This window comes from Cyrtonyx montezumae, unplaced genomic scaffold (genome assembly GCF_038088225.1).
Source record: "Cyrtonyx montezumae isolate F1298 unplaced genomic scaffold, pur_monq_1.0 scaffold_36, whole genome shotgun sequence".
Taxonomy (NCBI): Eukaryota; Metazoa; Chordata; class Aves; order Galliformes; family Odontophoridae; genus Cyrtonyx; species Cyrtonyx montezumae.
The window spans coordinates 3,479,913-3,503,984 of record NW_027072041.1 but is presented as its reverse complement, the minus strand read 5'-3'; the positions used below and the strand labels follow the sequence as shown (position 1 = coordinate 3,503,984).

Here is a 24,072-nt window from a genome sequence, read left to right as displayed (position 1 = left end):
GGATTGCCTACCAGATCACAAAATGTTATCTGAGGATATTTTTATTGATGAAACAAAATAAAATTAGGCTTTATTCTGATAATCTTTTTCTTTGCTGCAACTCTCATCTGCTGTTATGCACCAAATACTTTGGCTGTTCTTGAGTAACAGTCATATTTTTACTACTTGGTAACTTTGACTTTTGCCCTATGACACTGGAGTCCTACTTGCAACCATTTGGCTGTTTGATGGGTAATAGCCATGATTATTTTTCTGGAAACAATTTGTAAAAAATGCAACAAGTATTGGCATCAAATGGTGCCCTTGCTGACAGCCTCTACGCTATTACATCTTATCCATAAATCACTCCTATAAGGGAACAATTCAATTAATTGACCAATAGATATACCAGAATTAGCTTACTTTACATGTAAATTTTAAATTCGCATCTAAATACTATAGCAAAATAATTCAGAAATAGCAGAAATAGCTTAGTACAATTGTAAACACAAATTGCAAATGGTAATTATTTTGCTACAAGATTTAAACAAATGGATTTTTAGTATGGAAAACAACAACAACAAAAAATTACTTAATAGTTTTTATTTAAAATTTAATCAATACTTTGAAAATTATGAAAAGATGTTTTTTTTTGTTCTTACTACTTATCATATTATGTAATGGCAAAATAATAAGCATACCAAACTGAAAATGCTTTCTGTAAGAGTGAAAAGTCAGTCACAAAACTTGAGGCCTGTGCATGTTTTAGACGCAACGGCCCTTCTCAAATGCTTCTAAAATGATAAAGCTTATCAGTGATTATTTAAGTCTAGAGCTATTCTCTTTACTTGAGAAATATCTTTTTTTTTTCATTTTTGCTTAAATTTCCTCCTTATGAAGAAAATGAATAGAGAGTTTTGAATGCAGTATAAAGGACCAAAAAAAAATATTGTAATAAAAGCTGCCTGGTTATCAACTACATACTAGTACTTGTAACTTTGTGATTCAGTGTATAGGTTTACGTTTATTGCAAGTCAGAAGTCTTTGTGGATAAGAAAAGGAAAAAGGTTTTTTAGCTATTAATACAGGGGCTTTAGAATATAGAGACAGTGAAGTCACACATTCTAGGGTATAAAAGGACACTAAAGAATAATAATTTAAAAAAAAAGTTCCCAGATGGATTATGTAATATACAAATATTGTCATTTATGCCTTCATTTTATTATAAGGCAGAATGATGCTGTGGCCTCTGATTTCTTATTATTTTTGGACATACTGATATGAATTCACTTTGTCTAATTGTCTTCTTGAAGTTCACATACTGACTTTGCCACAAGGACACCGAGGTAGCAGTGATATCAAAACATAATCTCCATAGATCAGGAGACTGTTTTTATACACTCTCAAGGGATGATCTCTCTCAGTTAATGCCTGCGGTGCGATGAGTAGTAGTTGCACTTCACAGGGTCAGTTCTCCCTAGCAACAGAGCAAAGGGAATAAGGATTAAGTTACTTAGCACCTCTCCAGCATGTTCAAACTTTGGCAGCCCCTGAATCTTAATCAAAACCGCTAACCTCACCATCTGATCTGGTTAGTGAGATTTTTCCATTTAGGTAGCTGAATGGCTAGTTGCTGATGATACAGTTCACATATAGAAGCTCAAGAGTACCCTACCCTGCTAAACATCATTACCGTGTGCTCTTTTTGTTGTTGCTGTTAAGAATGACAACTGCAGAGAACATTCCTGTTGTACTGGGACAAATTCACAAATTCATGCTCATCTCTCATTTTGGCTATGTTCCACTTGTTTTCCTCAGGTGTTTTGCACAAATGGGCTTCTGCTTCCAGAAATGCTGGAAATGGATATTTACTCTTTCTTGCAAAGAAACCTAAATTTTATCAATTTATTCTAGAAAAAAATATTGAGTCCATATTTCTTACTCAACTGGAAATATGTCCACCAAACTATCATGTGTTTTACTAAAACAATCTTACGGCTATAAATATGATTAGACGTGATAAAAAAAGCAACAAAGTGATTACATTACATATGTGGATATTGTATTACTTGTCATGCTGCAATGAGTAATGTAGATTTGAGCATTCCTATAGCTGAAAACAAAGGTCCCTGGGTTATGTACCCAATGGCTGTGCTGAAAACCTATCAATGGAAAGAACCCTGAAATAATTGTAAGTATTGGTTCAAACAGATATTTGATAGGTGACTGATAGCCTACTTTATTTGATACAGGGGGTCCTTCCAAGTCTTACAAAGTATGTAGCCCTTTGGTGCTGTATAAAAAAAAAATAATAATAATCAAAAAAGCATCAGCCATAGCACAAATTTTGTGAAGCTATTCATACATCAGCAATAGAGAGAGTGAGGAGAAAAACCCAAGAGAGAAGGTCTTATCAGGCATAGAGAGATCTGTGTGCAGTGTAGTGGGACTGTAAAGAATTGGAAGGCAGTTGCTACATTTGAGCACACACACCCAGGTGGACAGATAGACCTTGGGACAAAATGCTGCAGATGCAACACAGAAGAGACAAGATCTGGAAATGTGTAAATACGTTTCAGATTAATTATGGGAGACAATGCTTTGTCAGGCAAATTCCTGATTATGTACAAATTAATCTATAAATCATAAGTAAATAATAATAAATTATAATATATATAAATAATATCTCTTTCATAGTCTTGTTCAGTTTAAGCTTATATGTGCTTGAATAACCAAATTTGTTTCCGTTACTTCCTGTGTTTTGAGTCTTTCATTTTGTTAACTTCAAAATAAGATAGAAGCAAATTCACAGTTGTGACTGACTACCTGGGTTGTTTTTGGCAGACTACTTATGTGTGTCCATTTTCTACATCATTCATTTAAAGACCTGTACCTATTAAACTCTGCTAAGCATAGGGATACAATTCAGAATTTCCTAGAAGGATAACCATCCAACCTGTGAATTCAAAGTGTTCCATTATGCCTTGTAACCTATTTTCAATTAGTTAATACTTTTATCTTTATGTTTCCTTTCCTTTTTTTTTTTTTTTTTTTTTTTTTTTTTAGTGTGTGTGCATGTGTGTGTTCTATTGTGCATAGGTCATATGCATTTGGCATCACTGAGTATAACCAATCTTTTTTTTTCTTTAACTACTGCCCTTATTTCCTCAGTATGTACGTGTGTCTTTTGACACAAAGCCTGACCTTCTTCTGCATCTGATGACCAAAGAGTGGCAGCTTGAGCTCCCAAAACTTCTCATCTCTGTGCATGGGGGCCTTCAGAATTTTGAACTTCAGCCAAAGCTCAAGCAAGTATTTGGGAAAGGCCTCATTAAGGCTGCTATGACAACTGGAGCATGGATATTCACTGGAGGAGTAAACACAGGTAACAGCAACTTTGAAATGAAATCACAGTGGCATCTATGAAATTTCATCAGTCTGACAGAAAAAAATAGGGCTGATCAGATTAGGTAAACATAGCACGTTTTATTTTATTAGTGATGACGGTACTATGTGTAAACATGAAAATGCCAAGTTTATACCAGTCTGGCAGCTACCAAGGAATACAAGATTCACTTAAGCAGGAAAAAAACACACTGGGGAGGTGAAAATACACTCCTGTAAACCAATTATATTAGTAGTGAAGTCTTGACAAGGTCAGCAGTCACCTACAGAGGCAGAATACTAACCAGAAGCTCAAAAAGTCAAACTCATGCTGGATAAAACAGAAAATATTTTTTTGTCCAGAAAATATACTTAATTTTATCTTGTAATACCATCTGAGTGCTAAAAGAAAAAAAAAATCTGATATGCTATAAAACTTAACTGTGAATAAGTATCACCTTTTCTCATCTTGCTGACGTATTTTCCTACCACTCCTGGGGCAATAGAGATAATATTGCCATTTGTATTCAATGTTGAATACATCTGTAACATACCATATGGGCCTTCTAAGAACCCAAGACAGCATCTGGCTCAACTCTTTTGCGAGACAGTACGTTGGTTTGGGGAATAATCTGCTAAACCTAGTTCTCTAGATAAATAAATGTTAGGAAATAGCTTCCCAGCTACCCTCCCTGCAGGAGACAGAAAGGAAGAGAGAGTCAGGAGGAAAGCAAAGATTTCGGCTAAAGATAAATGCATAAAGTTTTGAGCCAGGAATGACATACTTGACAGTTCTTGTCATACTTATTTGTTAAAATAACAACAGAATTTATTACTTCAGTAATCCCACAGAGCGCATCTCCTTACTGCCTATGGAATATATTGTAATCATCTATCATGCATTAGTTTAAATTCTTGGGGATCAAATCCTATGTATTTGAATATGTGTGCTAAATGAGTCTTGGGCTTTTTAGTTTCCAGGGCACATAAAATTTAAAACAATACTCAATTTTACCACATCGGCGATATGCATAGGAAAGAAGTGACGTAGCTTCTGGACTGTTAGATAAATAAGTATCTGTGTTACAGTTGTATAGATAACATCCCTCATGACTGCAGAACAAGGAAGAAAATTGGTTTAAATTTTGACCTCTGTACTATGGTAATAATAATGGTGTTAATTACCACATACTGTTGTGATGACATTAGCAAAGACAGATACATGTTTAATTTAAAAATGTATTGAAAACATTAGAAGTTGTACACTCATTGCAGTGTATACAACACTTGAACATTGGAAATCATCCTACAGAAATTTTCTAAGCAACAACCAAATACGTTTGCATTTGGCAGACACACAACTGCATGATAATATTTTTCAAAGCATTGTAGTTATGAATGCCAGAGCAGTACAAAGAACCAGAAAAGTTATCATTACTATTGCTGAAAATGTTGTTTGTTTGTTTGTTTTCTATGTAATCAACAGTGACCTATTCAAAACAACTTAAGGTTACAATGTGTTATTATAAAAAGGCATAATTTTATGTTCTTGAATACCTCTGTTTGCTACTTCCGAATCATATAGCAAAACACCAGGTTGCTTCAGGTCTACAAGTTCAAACTGTTTAGGTGAAAATTCAGTGTTTTATCTCTTTGTGAAATTGTATAAAATTAAACATTTTCCCTATCCAGTCAGTTCTGTTCATATTGAATTTTTACATCAAGTTTCTCTCGAGGAGTATAACTGAAAAATCCTTCAGGATTTTTTTTTTCACGTTATGAATCAGTGGTGTACCAGGAATGGTATACATCTAACCATAAACCTGATCAGTAAATAACTTCAGCAGACTCTTCAGAACATTCATGATATGTTGAAAATTGATTATCCTAAATAGTAGAATTTCTTGTACTCTGGGTTATAGTTTAAATTATAGCTGATTTTTTTTTCACAAGGAGAGAATGGTTACTTCATTTTCCTTTTATACCTCAGGAAGGAAACACACGGAAGGGCTTAAATGTTTTTTCTATTTCTTTTATACATGGTTCATTTAAAGTGCAGATAAGCTTGACTAAAATTCTACCTACTGTGTGACTGTTATACTTACAATCCAGTTATTTTGAAATTCATGGAATAAGAAAGAGAAGCAAACAGGGAGGCTGAGTAACAGATAACAACCACAGTAAATCCACAGGTCTGCTGCAGTGCAGCTGGATACAGCGGATGAATAAATGGATGGACACATAAATAATAAATAAATTATTGATACACAGATCAAAAAATGATTTTGTGAAAATAAAGGAGTGGATTATGCCCTCTGCACTAGGTAACCTCTGGAACACTGACAAAATAGATCTGAAGCAGTGGTGTCACAGAGCACACAAAAGAGGAACAGGGAGCAGTTATTCTCTCTATACTAATTCCTGTTTTTTTGCTGATCCTCAAGTGATTGTGGATTTTTTCAACAAATATCCAAACAAATCACCACATAGCAGCAAAAGGATTTTTTTTCAGATTTCTATCCTTTATTCTGGCATGAAGTCTTCATCTTGTTTTTTCATTTCTGTGCTTGTTTCTGTGTTTGGGAAGGTTACATATCTTGTGTGTCTGCTTGCATGCATGCATTTGTGAGCACAAGCTCAGATAAGCAAGTTATAGTTTGCTCTCACTGTTTCTCTTTTTATTTCTAAGTTTGTGTAAAGATTTTTCCTGCTACCTTATTTGATAATTTCGTAGATGAGATAAAATGAACGTATATTATTATTGTAATAGCAAGTGGTGAGAAAATATTTATATCTTCACTTGCAAGCATTAAGTTGTCCTCATTAGTTACATAGGAGTTCCCTAAAAATAGGATGCTTACCATACTATACCATACTGTACCATACTGTACCGTGTCGTACCATACCATGCCATACAAATCTATACCATAATGAACAAAAATGTCATTATTTTTAAATCTCTGTTTTATGCTTTTTTCCCCCAGGAGTCATTCGACATGTTGGAGATGCACTGAAAGATCATGCCTCAAAATCCCGAGGGAAGATCTGCACCATTGGCATAGCTCCCTGGGGGATTGTGGAAAATCAAGAGGATCTGATTGGCAAAGATGTAAGCCATGTGTGGACATAGATAATCTCCAATGTATATAAATTTTGCATTTATTTTCCTTTTCTCTCCATCCTGCACTTAATAATTCCTCATAGAACTAATGTCTGCAACAACAAAAAATCAATACAAACACAGAGCTTCCAGTGTGGGTGATAGCAGCTTTGACACAGCAACAACAAAAGTAGCAAGAGATCAAGTAATAGAAATTTGTAGTACTTTTCAGAAAGTGTATTTTTTATTTAAAAATGAAAAAAATTAAAAATGAGAAAAATGTACTAAAGCTTAGTTCTTAGATCATTATGCACTGGAAAACTTGAAGTCTGAGTCATTTTCCAACAAATTATGTTTTACTTGTTATATTGACACTTACATTCTTTCATACAACACATTCCATCCTATTACATTTTATTACCTTAACTGAGAAAAGTCTTACAAATAGTGGCCATGAGATCAAACCTCAGTGAATCATTACACCATTCAACTTCTAATGGGCCATCTTTCTGTCACTCTTACTTCATCTGAAATGGATGAGTGATTTCTGATAAATCAGAAATACTTAGTCTTATCACAGAGAAAGGAATAACAGTTGAAAGAAAAGTGAAACAAATGTATTTAGGTAAAGTCTTCCATGAGTGCAGCCATGATTACATCATTAGGGTTTCAATTAGAGGGTTATCACCATAACAAAAGCAGTACAAAAATGTATCTGTGATAGAAAAAATATAAATTTTTCCTCTGAGCTCTATGACCCCTAATATTTCTGTAGAAAGACTGGTAGAACAATGCAAAACTGAGGCATTTTGAGTGTTACTGATTTCTATTGCACATGTAATAGTACTACCTTATTCTTACTAATATTGCACTTCATCTCCGATTTTATTATCTAGTCAGCTTTGTGAAAGCTTTCTTCTACTCTTATAGTTCACTGAATTGTCTGCAAGGTTTTTGCACACTCATTAACCCCAAACCTCCACATGACTCAGTGTGAAGTAGGCCACTTGTTACTAGATTTTCTTACTGATTAGCTGTTGCAAAAATTAGCCTTTTTTCTTAACACTTTCCTTTCTTTTCTCTAGAACTTCCAGTTACTAAATCCTCAAAGGACTTCCTGTCTTGTTCAGGTTATGCAGTTTCTTTTGAAACATTTGGTGAGCAAGCATTTTGAAAATCAGAATGCACTGTATTGACTGGCTCATTAGAGGTGAATGCTGTGAAATGAACCAAGAAGAGGAAATATAAATAGTACCATAGGAATGTAAAGTGAACTGTCATTAAGCAAAATACATAAGGCACAAAAGATTGCACAGGGCAAAAAAATATGTCAGCCAATAGTAAAAGGCCTGTCGAACTCCAGCATTAACATTGCTTTTTGCCTATATGCACTATGTCTGTTTAAATTAAAATCAGAACTGGAGTGTTGTGAAAGCATGCCCCCACTGCTTAGAGCAGCATTGAATACAGAAAATAATCATGGAATATTTGTGGAGAGGAGGAGGAGTTTATTACTGCCAGTGCACATGCCCTAGTGTTTGCTGCCCTTCCATGCTTAGTGGCACACCAGGTTTGCTCAGCAGAGCTGTGCCTCTGCTAATGCTCCAACACTTGTCTGGACTGTGCCATGTCTGAAGTCATAACTGAGAAGTTTTATTACATCTACCATCTAAATCAGTCAGCTCTTGGGTAACCTGAGGGCTCTCTTCAAACTTTTGAAGATAAGTGGACGAGTAAATTAAGCAAAATATTACTGATGTTTGTTATTTGTTATTGTGACAGTTAAAATTCCCTGAGGAGACTAATCTTACTCTGATGTTGTAAAAGCAATACAGTAGAAAATAGTGCCCAGCTTAACACACTTAGATTCTAATTTAAAAGCAAAGCACTCAAGAGAAAGGCTGTTGCCTTATTTCCAATTTTCTAACAAAAAAAACTGAGAAAGTAATGTTCTGTGTTTAGTCTTGTGGAAAATATCTTTTATAACCATTCTTCCCCTTACACACAGAGCCATTTTTTCCATCTAAAGAAGTACAGTATGTGTGTCTCTGCAGCATGCATGTCATTGAGTCTTCCCTTGCAGAGTCTGTTCAGCCCTCAGTTGGATTTAATTGCTCGTCACCCAGTAGGAACAGTGTCTGGGTTAGGAATGAGTTGATTTCAGTACTTGCCCTTTACTCTATGGGGTCAACCAAGTTTCATTTTTCAGTCCAGAGAAGTTGGTATTTCTGTTTTAAATCAAGATATGCTTTTACTGTTTGACTTAGTGAAAAGGACTTCCCCAGCAATGTGATATGTCACTGATCAGTAGCAATGCTTTAGCTTATGACCTACTAACTGAAGTAGAATGCCTTGGTTTAATGATTGAAGTTTTGAAAATTGAAAGCCAACTTCCTTTTTCTTACCAATTCCATTAAAACATAAAATTGATCTCCTGTGTTCCCATGCCAAATCACTCCAAAACATGTTACCCACTCTTCCACGCTCCCTATAAATCTCTCTCCATATGTGGATTCAGCAGGTCAGCATAAGAAGAAATTCCTAAATTCTCTACCTGTTTTTTGTGTTTCATTAGTTTCAGAGTTTTATATTAGTTGTAAGTTACAATGTTTCTCTCCCCATATTTCTCCATTGATATTTGACTTACATTCAGCAATGTGTCCATGGAAAAATGAAACTCACCAAATATTCTGGAGAAGGTAGAACGCTTAACACTTTTATCAAAGACTCTACCTAGTAAAGAGAAAGTAATCAGCTAAAATCTGTACAGCAGAGCACAGAATGCAAAATATAAGCCTTTTCTGTAAATGTAGCATAAATAAAAAACGGTACTGAATGTAAGCAAAAATGTATTATAAGAAAGAAAAATACTTTCACATGGAATCTTACAACATACATAAACAACACCCTACCAATTGTTACCAAATTTTATGTAATATATATATACAACCATTTTCATGGTCCAGAATAAACTATATTTTTTACTCTCTAGAACTCAAATGTTTACAACAGGATTATTGTCAATAAGTATTATTTATGGATTTGTTCAGAACCCTTAAGTTAAAAAAAAGCACAAAATGAAAAAGATACAATACAAACGAATATTCTGCTTCTTGAAGTCTACTCTCCTGTATGGTTGACATAAAAATAAAAAGTAAATATGATCTTCTTCTATGAAAGAACTGTATTGGACTAAACATAAGTTGAATCCAACCTTACATGTTTATTTTGCTAAACAATAGAACCTGGCTTTCTCAGTCTGTGTGTAGAATTATTAAAAATTGTACTTTCATAGCAACCATTTTTAAATCAGCACCAATGTTGGATTTTATAACTTTAATTGGGTATAGAAGTGTGTTATCAACAAAGTTTTCTCTAGGATGCTCCAATAATACAGCAGATCTCTGTAATCCTGTATTTCTTGCTAATATTTTAAATTTTTCAATATGGATTTGGATGGTGGAATAGGGAGGATATTTAAAAGCTGCAAAGTTGTGGGCACTTTGATAGGCCATGTCACAACATTTAAGCTGTCTTAAGTCAGTGTCATGAATTTCTCAAAATCACTGGGGCAATAACTTAGTAGGCAGCTTATTTGGGAATGACAAGGACCTTCCATACTGTAGTGTAACACCAGGACAATATTGAAAGTTTACAACTTAACTATTGAAAGTTACAACTTAATAACAGAGCACTTTTCAGAAAGATAAGCATTATGTTGGAATTTAGAGGTGAGATTGCTATGCAACATACAGAATTATTTATTTCTATAACACTGGGCATGGTTAAGGCATGTCTGTAGTTATGAGACAAGCACAAACTAGAAATGCAGAAAATATGTTTAATGTGAAAAGCTTACAGAACTGGGACTGTTTACTATGTATTACAGACTGACTGAGAAAAACTTATTTTCACCAGCTCATCAGGTCCTACTCAACCCTTTCTCACTGATCTCGTCTGTAAATACCTAATTATAAATAACTTCAGTTGAGTACTACTGTGCCAGAACCAAGTGCCTTTCATTTGCAGAATACCATCTTCCTTGAGATGAGGATATCCAAATTAGAGAGGCTACATGTTTTCATTTTTACTTAGTATGTCTGGATAATAATGTTAGTCTACAGCATGAAATTCCTTCAAACAGCATGAGACTTCCTTTGCTCTTTCACACATTTCTGATTTTATGGTGTAACAAAGATTAAGTTTTGCTTTAACTACTTCCTGCAGATTTCAGAGTAACAGTAAAAGTTAAAAATCTCAGGCAAATTTATTCATTATGGCATAGGATTTACTGTTGCAAGATCTGACTTTGGTAGACATTTTTCTATATATTTTATCATATTTTTAAAGAAATACATTACTTCTTGTAGTTAAATAAATCTGGAAAAGATTATAGGTGACCATAAATAGTTTTCAAATTCATTTCACTATGTCTAGTGTCAAAACATCAGTCTCTTTTTCATGCCAGGTTTGAGCCAGCAAATAATTACTCTAAGGAAAAGCATAGAGAAGAGGGATTCAGCTCTCATTGAAAACTACAGTGTGGAAAGCGTGCCTGAGGCAAAGCTAGGACAGTCATATTTGTAGCATATATAGAGGCTTTGGACAGGGATGTTTCTGGGATCCTTTAAATTAAACCAAGAGCAGCTCTGTTCCCTGGGGTACCCCAGCACACTGGGCCATCAGAAAAGGGATAATTTGAACAACAGCTGCTTGGTCTTTTAGAAGCGAAGTTAATATCTTTCTTTTTCCTTGCACCATTACACTGAATACACTGAGTTTTCTGTAAAAGCCTGGTATGCATCTAGATTTGTGTGTTGGACTGCGTGACACATGCATGCTTTGAGACTGGTGGAGGAATGTGTTAGGAGGTGTGGTACAGGCCTGGACACAAGCCAGGGTCTGTCTTACTGCATCAGATCACCAGCCAATGTCAATGATCCCCCTTGTCCTTTACCTTGGTGCCTCCAGCAGCTGGTTCATTTCTCTTCTGTCACTGATTACCTCATTACATTCTTTCTCATTGTCTCTTTTGAGATACCTGAAGGTGCTGTCCCTACACTCAGTATCATGTGGCCATGGGGAATGTAGAAGTGAATTAGTGCTTTTAATCTAAGCTTTCTGTCTCCTCAGGAGGCAGAGACAAGCATCGCAGTTGACCCTTCTCACCTATTGACAGCACAGGGAACTTGTGCAGTGTGGCTATTGCATCAGAGCGTACTGCTCTCACAGTTATTATCCAATTTTTATAAGGGCTGTCTTGAGCATAAATGCTTCCTTTAAACTCTGCAGAGAATGTTGCCAGGGGGCATTATTCCCACCTCTTGATGCGGAAAGAGGATGAAAATTATTCTCTCTTCTCAGGCCGCAAAGGGGATGAGAAGAGATTAAAGTTAAACTTTCCCCAGCCTTTTATCTTGCCTATAAAATGTAGGAGATTTGAAAGAACAAAGGTATGAGAGCTGCAAGAGTGTGAAACTGAAAGTCTGCTGAGTGTTCTGGTAAAGCAGTTTACCTCAAAGCTTAAGATTTTGTTGCCTTCCTGAGGATTTTGCTTACCCTTTAATCATGATAGAAGTCTGATCGTAGTTTATGAACTTTATTACTAAAAAAGGATTTTCAGTTGTTCAACTATACATGCTGTAAACAGGACAATTGAAAATAATTGTATTCTTGTTTTCCGATTGATAAATTTTATAAATATGATTCACCTTGCAGTTAATCATCAAACATAGAATCAAAGGATAACCTTCTACTCTGCACTCAAGGAGCATTACCAAGTCAGGAAGTAGAGTCTTTGGTGATGCCATTAGAAAATCAAGTCAAGCTATCACCATATAAAATCCTGAGCCGTGGCTCTTGAGGATAGAACACAACTCTTCAGTAAAACTACATTCACAGCAGCTGATTGTCTTTCGTGTGTTTGAACCATGAATAGGCAACTCAGGTAATTCCTCTTCTGAGAGGCCTTGCTGTCCTGTCCCCTCTGTTTTAAGAGGGTAGATATCAGCTGCTAAGCATGTAATTGTTTTAGCTTGATTTTGTTAATGTGAGATTCTTTCTGTATTCTTTCTGATAGTAGCATGTGAGTCATGTTTTTTTTGTGTACAAGCTAGTTAACAAGGGTCATCTAACAACATACTGATAGTGTAAAGCTGTGCTGCCTTGTAAAATTTATGAATGGAATACCAAAAGAAATTGTATAAAAGAAACTTGAGCCAAAGCTATCACCTGTTCCTGCAGTCCTGCCTTTCTGTTGGCCAGCTGCCCTCAGATAGCTTAATGAATACCCTCTGTGAAACTGTTTTGCATATGTCTGTGAGTTTCCACTTGCCATTGATGAGTTGACCAATGTGATGCAAGAATTCACAAGCGAAACAGAGAGAAAGGGATCTCTGAGCAAAGACTAACACATTATATTTATAAATAATTATTTACTGATTGGATAACTCTTTTGAACAAAAAAAACTGGATTAATCTTATAAAGAAATTAGTAAGTTAATTTCTGTCTGCAAGTAGTCTTGTCAAGATAAGAGAAAATGGTTTTGTACATTGAGAAGAGCAAGATTTGTTTTTAGATTTCCCTAAAGTACAATGCTAGAGCTGTGAAGAAAATACCTTACAGAAGAAGCATATTAGAGCTAAGTTTTGTAACATGTCAGGTTGGCATTTTTTTAGTCAGAGCTTCATCATCCAAACTGCCAGGAATTTTGTATTTCAAAATGAAAACATACAAAAAACTTTGGACTGTATTTCCAGCAAAGGTCTTTGACTGATCAGCCATAAGCCCTCAGCACAACAGCAATTCTTTTGTCACATCAGTGCATCCTTATACATGTCATTGGAAATCCACCAAGGTAGCTGAAAATCAAACATGGATGAGTACTATTGCTTGGTTCTGACCAAAGGTTATGCATGGTGTAGAACTGCAGCAATTTAATCTGCTATCTGCAAAAAAAGCTTTTCTGGCTCAAACTAATCAAAGGAAGTGTTGCAAGTTCCCTACTGAATGGAAACTTTCTAAAGTTATTGTCAGTATAGTTAACTATCTTGTAATGAGCCATAGTTGGTTTTGTTGGGTTTTTTCTCAAATAAATTGAAATTATGGTGTAATGTCATGTCTATACCCATACTGGAATGTATGTGAAAGGTTTCCAATGCTGGTGGCTCGCAATGACCTATAACAGAGGCATGGTGCTGCTGGGAACTGTGAAGAAAGGAAACAAAGAGCTCAACTGAAAGACAAGATTTATTGAAGTACTCTTGAAAAGCAGCAGCAAAGAGGGAGTACATCATATGTGTGTTCACACAGACCTTTGGAATCTATTAGCTGGAATTGCTTCCAGAACAGTGTCCACTGATACCACTGAAACAAATTACTCTTTAAATAATGTCAACATCTAAAAGATCATTATTTCCCACACTTCTAAATGTGAAAAGATTGAAGTGCAAAGGTTATTTTTTATTTTACACAAAGAAGACAGCAGTGCTCAAGTGCAGTAATTCAATAGTCTTTCGCAAAGAATTTTGTTTTCATCATTTTGGCAACTAGTGTCTTATAACTCATACAGTTCAGAGGATCCTTTCTGTTTAGTACTATTTTTTCCTCTGTTTTCAAATTGCAGGTTGTCCGACCATACCAGACGATGTCCAATCCCATGAGTAAGTTGACAGTACTCAACAGTATGCATTCACATTTCATTTTGGCTGACAATGGCACTACTGGAAAATATGGGGCAGAGGTGAAACTTCGTAGACAGCTGGAAAAGCACATTTCACTTCAGAAGATAAATACACGTGAGTAACATTTTTTTATTTTATAAATACAATTACATCAAAGAAAGTTATTTTAAATAGGCAGTAAGTTTTGTATATTTCAGGAAGCATTGTCTACTATCTAATGTGATGCATGAGCAAGAGATCACAAATAATGGTGAATAAAGCTGATAAAATTTGGTTTTGAGGTAGTGTATGCAAGATTGCAGCACAGAAGGATAAATTAATTTGTTTCTGATAAGTTTCAGACAGTATTTGTCAAAGCTCTTCTGGTTCAACGTAGATGTTTGATACCCTCCATCTCCTCAAAAATATATACAATTCTGGTCCCTTCATTTCATAATCACAGAATCATTATGGTTGGAAAAGACCACTGAGGTGACCTGTAAAGGCAGATAAAAGAGTGACAAAAAGTGAGGGTTTGTGACAAAATCTTTGCAATTTGCAATGTCTGCAGATGTATGGACATATGTGAAATTTGTACTACACAGAAAAGTTGAAGGAGAAATTACTGTGCAATCAAGCAGGCACAGAGCCATCATTATTTAAAGGCAGAGAGTGTTACCTGTAAAGTGTTATTCTGTGTTTACATTATATTTACTAGTTCTAGACAGCTGTCATTGACCACAGCTAGAGACAGAATAAAAGATCAGGTGGTCCTTTGATCTATCCATTTAAAATCATTTTGGGATAGCACATTTCATGTCATTATTACACTGAAGCAGAAGGTTTTCTGTCATAGTTATATTTTTTCTTTTCTACATAAAATAACAAATAAATAATTAAATAAAACATTTAGGTTAATACTTTTGATTAGGTAAAATAAAATATAATGTATCAATATTGGTAGTAATATTTCTGTAGTGTTACAGAACCTTAAGTTAGATATGACATTTAGTTCTTTTAAGATGTTTTTATTTTGATTATTTGCTCCTACTTACTATGAGCTTAGTGTTACTGAAAAAGAAAAGGCTTAGTTGTGTAAATTGAGGTGAGTACCTACTTTAGGGAACAAACTTTCAGCTGTGTTTTTGGCAGGTAGAATTTTTTTTTCAATCTTAGAATCGTGGAGTTGTTCAGGTTGGAAAAGACCTTCAATCCAGGCAAACATAAGCATTTTACCAGCATAATCTACCTTTAGGAATGAAAATGGAACTATTTTTTCAAAAGTGACCATATGCAGGTTTTTCTTGCTGATAACTCTCCATAAATGTTCAATTTTGAGGCTAGGAAGGGTGATTTTTTTTGTGAAACAGACACTTGAAATTGGAGTGAGATTGAGAAACACATCTAATCATTCAAGTATGAGAGGATAATAAATTACAGGCAGGCACAATACGATGCACAAAGACTAGCATTTCAGCAGTGCTTGATAAAGCTTTCTATATCATGAATCTAGTCTGTGCTTAAACTAAAATTGTGTTCTACTTAGATTTTTCAACACCACTATGTGAATCAATTGATTGGAATCAGCAGTAAATTAAAATGATAGCAGTCCAGGCTTTTTTAGTTTGATGATATCTGTGTAAAATTTCTTTTTCTCAGATAGTGTGTGAGTATGCACAAGTGTGTATGTCTTCAAAGTTGCGTGTTTGTGAGTGTTCTTATCAGATGGAGATAGTATGATTTAAGCCGAAGCTAACCAGAGAGGCATACTGGAAAATGGCATATATGACATAGTCACGCTGTAGAAGAATGTGCCATAAATGGGACATTTATAAGAAAATTGTCAGCATAAGTGGTTAACAGCATAACTTTTTATTGTTGAGAGAAGCTTCATATTAAAAAAATAAATCTCTTCAGAGATTTAACGCAATTCAGACTTATACAAAACATTTATCTTCTGAAAAGTGGCTAAACTCCAAATCTTGTTAGCTCTTATGACCTCATAAAAAACCTACAAAAAAGGAAAGATTTCTCATATCTGGTTTCTCTTTGCAGCCCTGCATCCCCCCACCCCATGCCCAAGAATATACATCTTCCTTTTCTTTTCCCTTTTCCCATGCTACAGACCAACTCAAGCATTTAACCTCTTCCTGCTAAATCACTCTCTTATAATACAAAAACACTCAGGTCTCACAGTAATTCTTCAAAATAAGAAAAGTGAAAGAGCTACTGAGAAGGAACATGGCAGGTGAGATTTGTACTGCCTGACTCTATTACTTCCAGAATTTTTATTTTCTATTATGAGAGACAGTGTAGCTTCAGTAAATGAAATTACTAGCACTGTAAAGATTAGGAAGTTCTTTGTTTATGCTGTGTTTCACTTTCTTCTGTTTTTAAACAAGGTGATTTAGTGGTGTTTTGCCTCTAGTTAATAGAAGGGTGACCATATGGATGAGAGAAGGGCCACCTGCCCTGTTGGGTCAGCCAAGCCAAACAGATGGCCACTTTTTGATGACCTTCCTTACCCTTGGTTCTAGCAGAGCAGTAGAGATCCTTGGACTTGTGTGTGCAGGGTCAGTGCTGCAAGGGGATCTGAGTGGGAATGTGTCTGTGCACACCTGTGCATATTTTGCATTAGTAAGTGTAAAAGTGGAATTAAAACCCTGACAGCATCAGATTTTTGTTCTCTGGAGAGCTGGGAAAGGTGGAATTATTCATAAATCACCAAAACAAACAAAAACAAACAAACAAAACAAAACACACACACACACACACACACACACACAAAAAAAAAAAAAAAAAAAAAGCAACAACACGAGACTAGAAAACAGAACAGGTTCTGGAACAAATAAACAGTTTGTAAATTCTTATTTCACGGCCTGTCCTTGGGCAATAGTACTAAAAGCATATTTTATTCATATTTTTAAGCCTGCCTGACTCTTACATGTCAGTCTTGTCACTTTTTATTTTCCTTCCTGTGCTTCAGCTGTACAATTTTTTCGGTACAATTATAGTTCTTCTAGATGTTTAGGATCGTATGTTATTCACAAAGAAAAAATTCTAGCTTACAGCAGTAAAATTACACCTATAAAAGACACGGAAAGCTGTACTACCCTAAAAGAGATGAGAAAGTAGCAGTCTCTCTTATTAAGTCTGAGTTTAAATCAGGCCAGTAAATATGCCACATAATTCCAATAAAACTGTTTTTAATAATTCATCACTTGCACTTGTTCAACAGTATTTCCTAAATGAATGTCACTGTTAAATAGTAACAAAGACTTGCCTTATACCCCTGTGAATTTGTAACCAGTAGAGAAAAATACTTTGTTTTCCCCTCCACCTATTCGGCGGACACCACTGCTATAGCCCTGATTCTGCCCCCAAATGCTTCCCAGGAAAACAGAGAGTGCATTTTCAGGTTAGTCTGAGTTTCCAAGTTCAGTAGAGTAACCTAGTTGTGCATTTCGCTAGAGGTCAATTTGAAACTTCAGTGTTTAGAAGTTTTTTTTTTTTATTTTCACAAGTGAAGAGAACCTTAACAGTCCAGCAAATGTTTACAGTTCTCCCAAAGCATGAGGTTTCAAAGTGAATCATTTTGTAGCGAGAAATGATAAAAGTGAGTTGAACTTCTCAAAAACTGTTTCAAGTTCAAAAGTGAATATTGAAACTGTTCTGAAAAGAATGATTTGCTATGGGCTGGAACAGACCTCTGAAGGTTCTGCATATGAGTAGTGTAAGTTTCCTTCAAAGTAGACTATCACCAGTGCTAGGTAAGCTCATCCACAACTTCGTCAAGCCGAGTCTGAAAACTTCCAGTAATATGTACTCCACCATCTATTATCTGAGCTTCATCAAAAATTGTGGGGACTTTCCTCACCCTTGTTGATGTCAAGAGCTTCCAAACAGCTATTTATGGCTATTTTACCCTATATTGGCAGGACTAAGCAAGAAGAGTTTGATTCTAAAACTTTTTAATGCCCCCTCAGATTTGTGTAGACAGATACTGGATTACTCTTTTTCAAAATTTGTATAAATTTAGGTTTACTGGTTATTTTGAATAGGCCTCAATAAATATTCTTCCAACTTATTATAGTCTTCATATTTTATTATTATTATTCTAAAATCCATGTGTATCCCTCAAGTTCCTACCCTATTTCTTCATGAAAATCATTCTAAAATCTTAAATTTCAGCACCAACTTTTGTTCAGAATAAGTAGGGATCTATGTTTCTTCTAAATATTGAGTGTGTTTTTACCTTTTTAGTAAAAAGAAAAAAAAAGAAAAGAAGAGAGAAAGGTAAAAGTTAAACTCACTTCCTTCTGCATTTGATGCTGGAAAGTATTCTGCTGATAAGTCTGATCTTAAGATTATTACTCATTTTCAGGCAAAAAGTCACTGTATTAGATTGATATGCCATTAGTTTTGCCTATTTTGGGAATATATGGAGTAGCACTTTCTTATTATAAAAAATAAAAATAGTTCATATTACATGAGAAGGTGATATATTGATGCTTACAGAATCTCTCTTCAAATTTCCCTCCTTGAATTTTACCCTTTTTGCTCTGAACTAATGTTTCCAAATACACAATATGCTATTCATTACTGCTGTTTGCATTGAGAGCTCTTTATGGTTTAGTTTCTACTGAATTATTTAACTGAATTATACACAGTTAAACTGTAGTTTAACTGAGTTATTACTTTAAAGAGATTTCAGCATGATTGCCAAGCCATTTCTATCATGAATGCACAACTTCCCTTCCCTAAGTGTACTTCTCAGAGCAGTAGAGAAAGGGATTTACAAATGGCTTATACCCATAAGATAATCACATGTAACCTATTTAAAAGTTTTCATGAAAGAGTTTGTGAATTAATTAGGAATAATTTCAGATTATTTTAGGAGAACAGACATCTGTTACCAGAATCAGTACCTACAAATTGGTAGTTAAATTTGTGTTTAGCATGTGTTATAAAGGAGCAAGGTGCTCTTAGTAGTGGTTTAGAGGGCTGAGTAAGAAGTTTGTGTGATATCTACAGATCTGACAAATAGCCTTTAATGCATATTGATCTTTTGCGAGTGGCATTTTTCTTCAAAATGGAAATATTTTTTGAACCTCATTTATAAAAAGATTTAAGTCTTGGACAGAATACTACTAGTAGTAGTATATTGTCTCTCTGACAGAGATTTTATTTGTTTTGGAAATAGAAGGAGCCTAACCATTGAAGAAACAGTGATCAAATTAGAGTTAACAGCTACCCTCGAGGATTTACATGTATAAGGTCTACTGATTATTCTAATGACTTAATAGAGGTTTATTTACTTGTAAGTCTGGACTACTTAGACATATGCCATTTTGCAGCATGAAATATAACCTTGGGGAAGGGAAAAGCAGTGATGAGGCAAAAGGATTTCACTACCATGAAGAATGAAGATAACATGAAAGGATAATATCGCCTTTTCTAGGTGATGTAGGGATGTGAAGAGAGAGAGAGGGTGATATTTTTCACTGTAGTAATTTTTTATTCTTCTTAAGACTGCTACCTTCTAGCTTCTTTTTCAGGAACTGTTATAAAGGGGAATATCCTTTATAAAAATCCTTTATAAAAATTGTAAATGGATTCCAAAATCAGAATGTTTTGAATAGACAGATTTTTTTTTTGTATCTTTCATAAACTTATTAAATCAGCACACTCTTTTAGCATGAAAGAAGCTTACAGATTTGAAAAATGGACAAAGTGATTTCTTCTTCAAAGCCAAGTATGGATTATAGATCAGAAGAGACTGCTCTACATATTGATGGCCACCCTCCTGGAATAGGCAGACTGTATCACAATATTTTGAAGAGCAAGTTGTACCATTATGTTAAAGCAAATCCACCATTTATATTGAAGTTGGCCCAACAGGCATATTTAGTGGTCTTCAATACTAGTTTACATTTCCCGCTTTTATACTGTGATATTAACACTTTAAATGTTACCTATATGATCATAGAATCATAAAATGGCTAAAATTGGAGGGCACCACAGAGATCATCTAGTTCCAACACCCTGCCATAGACAGGATTGCCAGCCACCTGATCAGTCTGTCTGCTCATTCAACCCTGGCCTTGAACAGTTCTAGATATGGGACATCCACAGCCTCTGTGAGCAGCCTGTTCCAGTGTCTCACCATTGTCAAAGAATTCTTTCTTACATCTAATCTAAATCTACCCTCTTTTAGTTTAAAGCCATTATTCCTTGTCCTGTCACTACCAGTCCCTCTCCTGCTTGAAGGTTCTCTTCAAGTACTGGAAGGCCAAAGTAAGGTCTCCACAGAGCCTTCTCTTCTCCAGGCTAAACAAGCCCAACTCACTCAACCTTTCTTCATAGGAGAGGTATTCCTTTGATCATCTTCATGGCCCTCTTCTGGACCCACTCCAACAGCTTTGCATCCTTCCTGTCCGAGGGGCTTGGATACAATACTCCAGATGGACCTTCATGAGTGCAGACATAAGGGAACAATCTCTTCTCTCATCCTGCTGTACAACCCTCTTTTGATGCAGCCCAGTTGGCCTTCTGGGCTGCAAAAGAACACTGCTGGCTCATGTTGAGCTTTTCTTCACCAGAAGCCCCAGCTCTTTCTCCACAAGGCTGCTCTCAGAGTTCTCCCAGTCTGTACTTGTATCTGGGATTGCCTTGACCCAAGTGCAATACCTTGCACTTGACATTGTTAAACCTCCTTAAATTTTCATTTGCCCACTGTTGAAGCATGTATTTGTCCCTCTGGATGGTATATTGTCTTCCATGTTCTGTAACATCTCTTCCAGAAGGATTTGTTCCATGATCTTCCCAGGCACAGACATGAGGCTCACTGGTCTGTAGTTCTCTGGGTCTTCCTTTCTCACTTTTTTGAATATGAGAGAGATGTTTCCCTTTTTCCAGTTAACAGGGACTTCTCCCAGTAGCCATAATTTTTCAGATATGCTGGAGAGTGGCTTAACAACCACGTCAGTCAATTCTTCAAAACCCTAGGGTGCATATCATCCATCCCCACAGACTTGCACACATAACATTACGCTTCATCTTCATGTGAAAGCAACATTCAATAAAATAAAAAGAATAAAAAGAAAAACCAAACACATTTTCTCAACTACAATTTTGTCAAGGGTTCATGTTATTGAGTTGGCAGATGCCACTTTTGGTTCTGGTAGGTTTGTGAGAAGAGACTATTCCTTAGTAAAAAAAATGATCAAAATGTTGGGTGGTTTAATTGGATAGATGAGGCAATTTGGAGAGAGTAATGTGTCAACTATGTCTGTTCATGTGACCCGTGGACTTCCCTTTGTCATCCTATGCCTGAGAATATATGAAGGGGGCTGGGAAGGCAAAGGGACGTTCAACTGTCATCACTGGCATCTTCTCTGACCATTGCACCATCATCAAATACATTGGAATTTTCATTTGTTTCAGATTTTTCTTTCATATTCTGTTCAGCTCTAGGCGCATTTCCATAACAGCATATCTAGAAATATGTAGGTAGAAACTTCCTTCCAGGAGAGGGAGGTTGCTGTAAATTAGAGTTTTTGGAAATCTGGGGAAACCTCAAAACTCTTTGACAAGTTTGAGGATTGTTAGAGGTTAGAAACATGAGCCTTTTTCTTTGAAATTTTTGTTAGTTCAGACACTGGAGTAAAAAATATCTCAAAAACATCTGAGGAAACACATACCAGTAAAAAACTATTCTTGAAGCACAGATACATAAGCAGTGATAGAGTACAATAGAATCTGTATGATCCTTTCACTGGTTTGACATTCAGCAAATGTGTTTGTTGAAAACATATTGATATACAAGCAAAAGCAAATTGATCTGTTCATCTCTACAGTGTTCACTGTTCAGAGATTTTAGACTTACTGAATTTGTTGCAATTACCAGAACAAAGACATTAAACTAAACAAAAAGCAGAAAGTCTGCTATTCATTTTCCAGAACAAGTGAGAAAGGAGAAATAGTTTTCTGAGATTATTGAGCGTCCAGTATACAGAGTATGTCCAAAATATAACAAGAAAAACTCCCCAGTGTAAAATATGGTTATGCTACTTTATTATCTTTATAAAGAGATTGCTTCAGTACATGAAAGTGCTTACATCTAAAGGAACCATGGGAAGTATGAAGGAAGAGAAGACAGAAAATTACTGAAATTGCAATTGTTCTTGAGTCATCTAGGCCATCACCTATAGCTGAGGAGCTCCTAGAAGAGCAAAACAAGTTAGATCACGATGTGTTAGCCTAATAAATATGTGGCTACTATGACAGATTTGGTATGTTTTGATTGAAACTTTCAATATTGTAATCTTTTCTAAATCTTCTAACTTAATGCCAGCTTCAATTCCCATCCTGCAGAATGACAGAAGGTAACCAAATTGGTTGTTGCGGGCTTCTGAGACTCAGAAACGTGAAGGTTTAGTTTCACAATGTCTTGCCTGTTTTGAGTACTTACTACGCTTTCTGTCATTTTGAAAAGACAGAAATGAAAACAGAAATAAGGAATCACAAAATTTTCATCATTTTTTAACTTTTCTATCTCATTGTTAGTTTAAGGATCAAGCCCAAATTAAGTGAAGGCATGTTCCAGATGTTGGAACATTCACAGACTTGTCTGTCAATGCCACATATAATATTTGGATAGATATCAGTGACAGTGTTTGGTTTTGCTCCACTCCAAGTTGCTTACCACTCCAACATGGCTTATATTGCTTGAGGAACATGTTTCCCACTATTTATGAGGTACTGAAATTTAGAGGAGGAGACCTGCAAGTGTTCTATCTGGTAATTCACTGAAATTTACCTCATTTGCCCAAAAGGATGGAGGCCACACATATTCTCCAAAAAATATCTTTCCACTGAAAAAAAAAAAATTTCTGGGAGGCTAGGTGCTTGTATGTTATAAGTTTTGCTTACTTCTGTATACCTGTAACAGTAGCAGTTATCAGTAGACAAGCCTTCAAGGAGCAATACCTTCAATGAGACATGTAGCTGGAGACGGTCAAAAAATGACAGAGGAGAAAATGAGAGAAACTTAATGAGGAGATGATTACTAACTACTAATGCATAATGTACATATATCACATGTATCTTACATATGTCATACATATATCACAAAGTATGTTTAGACTGATGAGGAAGGAGCTCTAGACAGTTGAAAATGAAAGAACTGAGATGAGGACAGAAGAACAGATTGGGACAAATTAAATGAGATCATATTCTCAATAAAGAGGAGAATTAAAAATAGAAGAGATAAAGTGGGATTATGTATTTTGCAGAGGGGACCAGACAAAAGATGAAAATGTGACTGGGATGCCAAAAAGAAAATCAGAATAATAACAGAAGATGAAAGTGACCATAACAAGGAAAACAGGGAGAATGAATGCAAACTGCAAAGGAAACAATAAAGCTGAACAAAATAGAATTTGTACTAGTAATTTTAAAGTATGTTTTGGAAGCATGGAAAAGAAAAGATAAATGGTAACAAATGTGATTCAGTGAGCCTGTGGCTGAAGAAGAGAAAAAATAAATTGAAAAGCAAAAGTAAGTCGAAGCTTCTGAACTTTTGCTTGTTAGCAATGGTTCTGTGTTACACTGTTACACATAATCCTTTAGTTTCGTGAATCTGAGAAAGATAGCAAGTATTCTCAGAATTTGTTGCATTGGTTTGCCAGGTCACTCACATTTCCTTAGACATAGGGCATGTAATGTAATGAGTCTCCAAACAACTGGAAGATCTCTTAATTTATTAAAATAGAAATTTGTTGACATCATTCAGAAGAGGATAAAATTTTTCAAGTTTGTGTTGCTTTTTTTTTTAATTAAAAATAATAATTATAGGCCTGTAGCTATATGCACTCTCATTAATGAATTGTCTTTTTGAGGATTAAATGAAATCTATCTCATCTCTACTATAACAGGAATAAGTA

The 24,072-nt window shown here is 35.4% G+C and overlaps 1 protein-coding gene across 1 annotated transcript in view; it reads left to right on the top strand.

Moving 5' to 3' along the window:
• LOC136054268 (transient receptor potential cation channel subfamily M member 3) overlaps positions 1 to 24,072 on the top strand; it is a 412,018-nt gene that overhangs the window by 290,248 nt on the left and 97,698 nt on the right. The window contains exons 4-6 of the mRNA XM_065745453.1: positions 3,151 to 3,364; positions 6,348 to 6,472; positions 14,089 to 14,260. Of these exons, the coding sequence (XP_065601525.1) occupies positions 3,151 to 3,364; positions 6,348 to 6,472; positions 14,089 to 14,260 (511 nt within the window). The remainder of the gene's footprint in view (positions 1 to 3,150; positions 3,365 to 6,347; positions 6,473 to 14,088; positions 14,261 to 24,072) is intronic.